This window comes from Eurypyga helias, unplaced genomic scaffold (assembly GCF_000690775.1).
Source record: "Eurypyga helias isolate BGI_N326 unplaced genomic scaffold, ASM69077v1 scaffold5546, whole genome shotgun sequence".
NCBI lineage: Eukaryota > Metazoa > Chordata > Aves > Eurypygiformes > Eurypygidae > Eurypyga > Eurypyga helias.
In genome coordinates, this window is record NW_010258450.1 from 1 (window position 1) to 5,723 (window position 5,723).

Genomic DNA, 5,723 nt, shown 5'->3' on the forward strand with positions numbered 1-5,723 from the left:
GAGCTTGGAGGAAGTGTCGCTTGAAAATTAGCCAGCTCTCTCGGGCCCTCCTACCTTCCAGAGACCTAACCCACGGGACTCCTCCAAGTAGGTCTTTGAAGAGGCTAAAATTTGCTCTCCTGAAGTCCAGGGTTTTAATTCTACTTACTACCCTGCTTCTTCCATGCAGGATCCTGAACTCCACCATCTTGTGGTCACTGCAGCCAAGGCTGCCCCCAACTTTCACATCCCCAACCGGTCCTTCTTTGTTTATCCGCACAAGGTCCAGCCAGCACTTTTGTTGGCTCCTCCACCACCTGTGTCAAAAAGTTGTCATCAATCCCCCGCAGGAATCTCCTAGACTGTACGTCCCTAGCTGTGTGGTTCCTCCAACAACTATCAGGGTAGTTGAAGTCTCCCATGAGAAGCGTGAGGCGTGAGGCTACTTCCAGCTCTCTGCAGAAGGCCTCATCAACTTCCTCTTCCTGATCAGGTGGCCTGTTGTAAACACCCATGACAGTGTCCTCCACATTAGCCTGCCCCTTAATTATTACCCATAAGCTCTCGACTTGTTCTTCATCCACCCCTGCGCAGAGCTCGATACATTCCAGTTGCGCTCTCACGTAAAGAGCGACTCCACCCCCTCGCCTCCCTGGTCTGTCTTTCCTGAAAAGTGTATAGCCATCCGTGACAGCATTCCAGTCATGTGAGCTATCCCACCATGTCTCTGTAACTGCAACGAGATCATGGCTCTGCGACGGCGCACAGATCTCCAGTTCTTCCTGTTCATTCGCATGCTGCGTGCATTGGCATACAGGCACTTCAGAGAGGAGACCGGGCATGCAGGTTTCTCTGGAGGGGTGTAACAGGATTCACCAGAGCCATGCACACCTTTGACATGGTTGGCCTTCTGGTTCTCATCATGAGAGGCAGCTAAGGAACCTCTGATGCTGCTCTGGTTGGCCCAGATTATTTCCCAGATGGGTGCAATGGCATGAGCGTTGCCATTTTTGACCCTAACCCTCCATGTCTTTCAGTTTAAAGCCCATCTCACTAAGTTGGGCAGCCTGCTGCCAAAGATCCCCTTGCCTCTTCTGGACAGGTGGACACCGTCCCTCCCTAACAGGTTATAGTCCCCAAAACCCTTGCAATGGCACCAGCCATGTAGTCAGAAGTTGATCTGCATTACTCATCTATTCCTGGCTGCCCCTTTTCCTGCAACTGGTAAAATGGATGAAAAGATAACTTGGGCACCAATATTTTTCACCTGCACCCCCAGGGCCTTATAGTCTGCCTTGATTTTGTTCAGATTCTGGCTTCCAGTGTCATTCATGCCTACATGAGTATCAATGGATAGTAGTCTGTACTTCTGACTAGCTGTGGCACCCTCTTGGCAGCATTTTGGATCTTGGCTCCCAGGAGGCAGCACAGGTCTCATAACTCCCTGTCAGGTCAGCAGATGGGCAGCTCAGTGTCCCTCAGCTGAGAGTCACCTACTACAAGCACTCACCATTTCTTTTTGTGATACCTACTGTGTGCTGCTCACACAGTTTCCCCTTGCAGACCTTGCTCGTGGGTGTCTATAGTTGTCCCCCAGATCCAGAAATTCATGTCAGAAAAGAGGCAAAACAGACACCATCACAAGATTTCAGTACTACCAGGTAGTAAATTTCTTTCTTTATAAACTAAATTTCAGTCACTTCAAAGCAATACCATCTTCCTGTGAGTCCTATGTCCTCAAAATGTGAAAGCCATATTTAAATGTTGGTTTTAAGTGAACCCAGGACACTCTGCTTATTTTTAGTTAGTGAAATGAAGATTCCCAAGCTCTTAATTGAAATGCAACCATCTTGGCACTGAGAAGCTGCTACGAATCACCGATATCAATGCAAAATACAGCTTTCTGGGAGAGGATTTGAAGAATAAATTATCCAAAGGGGGTTCAGACAGGCACAAAGGAAAGCTTTTAGGTTTTAATGTGGTCAAGTCACTAGAAATGGGAAAGTGAGTCTTTAGCACCTAAATGTGCTGTAACTGAGTTGTATTACTCATCAGAGCAGCACCTTTGGGGCCTGAGCTGCCACAGCTATGACAGCACTCAGACATAACATCTTCAGCTGCTGCTTTTCCTTGTGGGTCCCCCTTTAATTGCATTCCCTGCCCAGCCCTTATGCTGTGAAGACAGATGTCTGTTTAAATACATAGAAAAGGAAAAAAAAGGCAGCCATCTTAATGGAAGAAAACAATGCTGCTGAAAAGAGATGCTACTTACTGCTGTTACATCTCTGAAGAATTGGGTGGGGTCTCCAAGTCCAGCCACAGACAACAGAGGAGCACTGGCAGCTAATGCTCCGTCCACAACGTTTGGGTATTTCATCCGCATGTAAGCGCTAAGCATTCCTCCGTAGCTGCCACAAGAGAGTCAAAAGAGTTACTGGCTCTAACAGACAGCTTATAACAAAGTCCAAAAAGTTCAGGCCAGCATTCCTAGGCTCACCTAACCCAAGGCAACAAGAAGCTTATGGATATCTAGTAGATGCCATTCTCACATGAAAAGATCCAGTTACGGTCAATGAGCAGCACACAGTATGTCCTTACTCGCCTTTCCCAAAATGCTCACACAAACTCCAGCGGGAACACAGCAGCCCAGTTTGCTCCTGCAGCCAAATGTAAATCCTGCCTCAACATTTAAGTCTGCATCATCCTGAGTGTGTCCTGACAGCTTCAGGGCAGAACCAAGTGGGGCTGAAGTGAAGCTGGCACTGTTCAATAGAGGAAGGAGGCACATTTTGCCTACAGGATTATAAAGTCTAGCTAGGCTCTCAGCAAAGGGTGTCCCTGAACGCTACAGAATATGCAGCCCTCTCTAGTGCTGGAAGTGGAGAATAAAACTCAAAGCCAGTTGGTAGTGTCGGTGCCGGGGCCGCAACCTGCAGATATATCAAGGATTGCTAGATAAACCCAAGGTGACAAAAGTTATTCACATGCCAATGTTTGTGGAGTTACTCTGAGGTCACTCCTGGGGGTGGCAAAGGACATCCCCAAAACACAGGTAACACCCACTCTGACTCCAAGCTTACAGTACTCTCCTCCCTCCCCACAACCTCAAGCAGCTGGAGTAAATACCATTCCCACATCACCACACATAAAGCAATATGCTTTTCTCTAACCCTGGTCTTGGAAACAGGCATTAGCTGAAACCTGCCACAAGTAATTTCAGGTTAAAATTTGGCAAAATTATAAACAACAAAAGAGTTGGGCTTTTTCTCCTCCCATGGGAAATACTGTGCTGCTCGAAGACTGCCAGACTTAAGTATTCTCCATGTGGATTTACTGCTGTTCAGGGCTGCTTCAGACAAGTCTGATTTACACACGTGGAGCCCAGCCAGCAGATTTTGCCTAATCCTTCTCCCACCTCCCCAGAACAGCTCCTAGGCCTTTTTACACTAGCTACTGTCCTGATAGTCACAGTACAAACACCTCTGAGATCAACAGTCCAGCCACCACCACAGTGAACTGGAAGCTTAATGATAACTGTCAGGTCAAATGCTTATTAGCTCACTGCAACTGAATTAGAAACCCTGTACTTGGTGGAAGCCTTTTGGAGGGAAGCATCCCTCTATTATTGAGCCTGTAGTGACAAGACAAGGGGTAACAGGTACAAATTGAAAACAGGGAGGTTTAGATTAGACATCAGGAAGAAATTCTTCACAGAGAGGATGGGTGGGGCACTGGGACAGGGTGCCCAGAGATGTTGTGGATGCCCCAGCCCTGGATGTCTTCAAGGCCAGGCTGGATGAGGCTTGGAGCAACCTGGTCTAGTGGAAGGTGTCCCTGCCCATGGCAGGGGGGTTGGAACTAGATGAGCTTTAAGGTCCCTTCCAACCCAAACCATTCTGTGATTCTATGATTCTATTACAAGCAGGGGGAGCCATTCAAGAGACAGGGATATCACACCAACACAGCTCTGAGCTGCAACAGAGCAAGCACTTTGGGGAAGGACTTCTGCTAGGAAGCCAGGAGCAACCAAGCAGCAGGTTGCAGAACAGAATTATAAAGAAGTCTACAATGAAAATAACTGGATGCTGTTAAAGAGGCTGTGTTTAATAAAAAACTGGGTGACTCCTGGAACGCCTGTTTAACCAATTACTAGCTTTCTGTATTTCCAATGTAAAATGTTCTGATACTGCAAGAGGAGAGGGCTAAAGAGAATCTCCATCCTTTATTGGATCTGGGGGGCAACATAAGAGAAAGGATGAGGAAAAGGATGAGGTACCTAATGCCTTATTTGACTCAGTCTTTAATTGTAAGACCAGTTGTTCATGGGGTACCCAGCCTCTTCAGTTGGAAGAGAGGGAGCAGAACGAATCCATAATCCAAAGGGAAATAGATACTGACCTCTGCACCACTTAGACACACACAAGTCTATGGGGTTGGATGGGATCCACCCAAAGGTACTGAGGGAGCTGGCAGAATAGTTTAGATCGGAAGGGACCTTAAAGCTCATCCAGTTCCAACCCCCCAGCCATGGACAGGGACACCTTCTACTAGACCAGGTTGCTCCAAGCCTCATCCAGCCTGGACACTTCCAGGGATGGGGCATCCACAGCTTCTCTGGGCAACCTGTTGTGCTTACCGAACCACTTTCCATCATCTATCAGCAGTCCTGGCTAATCAGGAAGGTTCCAGTTGAGTGGAGAATAGCAAATGTGATGCTGGAGGATCCAAGCAACTACAGGCCTGTCAATCTGACCTCAGTTCCACTGAAGATTATGGAGCAGATCATCTTGCATGCCATCACAAGGCACGTACAGGACAATCAGGTGATGAAGCCCAGTCAGCATGGGTTTGTGAAAGGCACGTCCTGCCTGACTAACATCATCTCCTTCTGTGATGAGGTCAACCTGCTCAGTGGATGAGGGAAAGGCTGTGGATGTTGTCTACCTGGACTTCAGTAAAGCCTTTGACACCATTTCCCAGAGCATTCTCCTGGAGAAACTGGCTGTTCATGCCTTGGGTGGGCACACACTTTGATGGGTAAAAATCAACTGGTTGGATGGCCGGGCCCAAAGAGTGAATGGAGCTAACTCCAGTTGGCAGCCGGTCACACATGGTGTTCCCAGGGCTCGGTACTGGGACAGTTCTGTTTGACATCTTCATCAATGATCTGGATGAGGGGATCGAGTGCACCCTCAGTAAGATTGCAGATGACACCAGGTTGGGTGGGAGTGTTGATCTGCCTGAGTGCAGGACAGCTCTGCAGCGGGATCTGGACAGGCTGGATAGATGGGCCAAGGCCACTGTATGAGGGTCAACAAGGCCAAGTGCCAGGTCCTGCACTTGGGTCACAACAACCCTCGGCAATGCCAATTGGGAACCCAATTCCCAATGTCTTGGGAATGAGGGTCTGAAAAGCTGCCTTGTGGAAAAGGACCTGGGGGTGTTAAGGCCAACGGCATCCTGCCCTGCATCAGAAATAGTGTGGCCAGTGATTGTCCCCCTGTACTTGGCACTGGTGAGGCCACACCTTTAATCCCGGGTTCAGTTATGGGTCCCTCACTACAAGACAGACACTGAGGGTCTGGAGTGTGTCCAGCAAAGAGCAACTGAGCTGGGAAGAGTCTGGAGCACAATTCCTGTGGGGAGGGGCTGGGGGGGCTGGGGGTGTTCAGCCTGGAGAAGAGGAGGCTCAGGGGAGACATTATCACTCTCTACACTCCCTGAATGGAGGGGGCAGAGAGGGG

At 48.7% G+C, this 5,723-nt stretch overlaps 1 protein-coding gene across 1 annotated transcript in view; it reads right to left on the minus strand.

The window, feature by feature from the left end:
* Positions 1–2,251: 2,251 nt before the first annotated feature.
* LOC104511636 (dipeptidyl peptidase 2-like) overlaps positions 2,252–5,723 on the minus strand; it is a gene marked incomplete at both ends in the record, with an annotated part of 8,152 nt that continues 4,680 nt past the window's right edge. The window contains one exon of the mRNA XM_010154331.1: positions 2,252–2,387. Coding sequence (XP_010152633.1) covers positions 2,252–2,387 — 136 coding nt within the window. The remainder of the gene's footprint in view (positions 2,388–5,723) is intronic.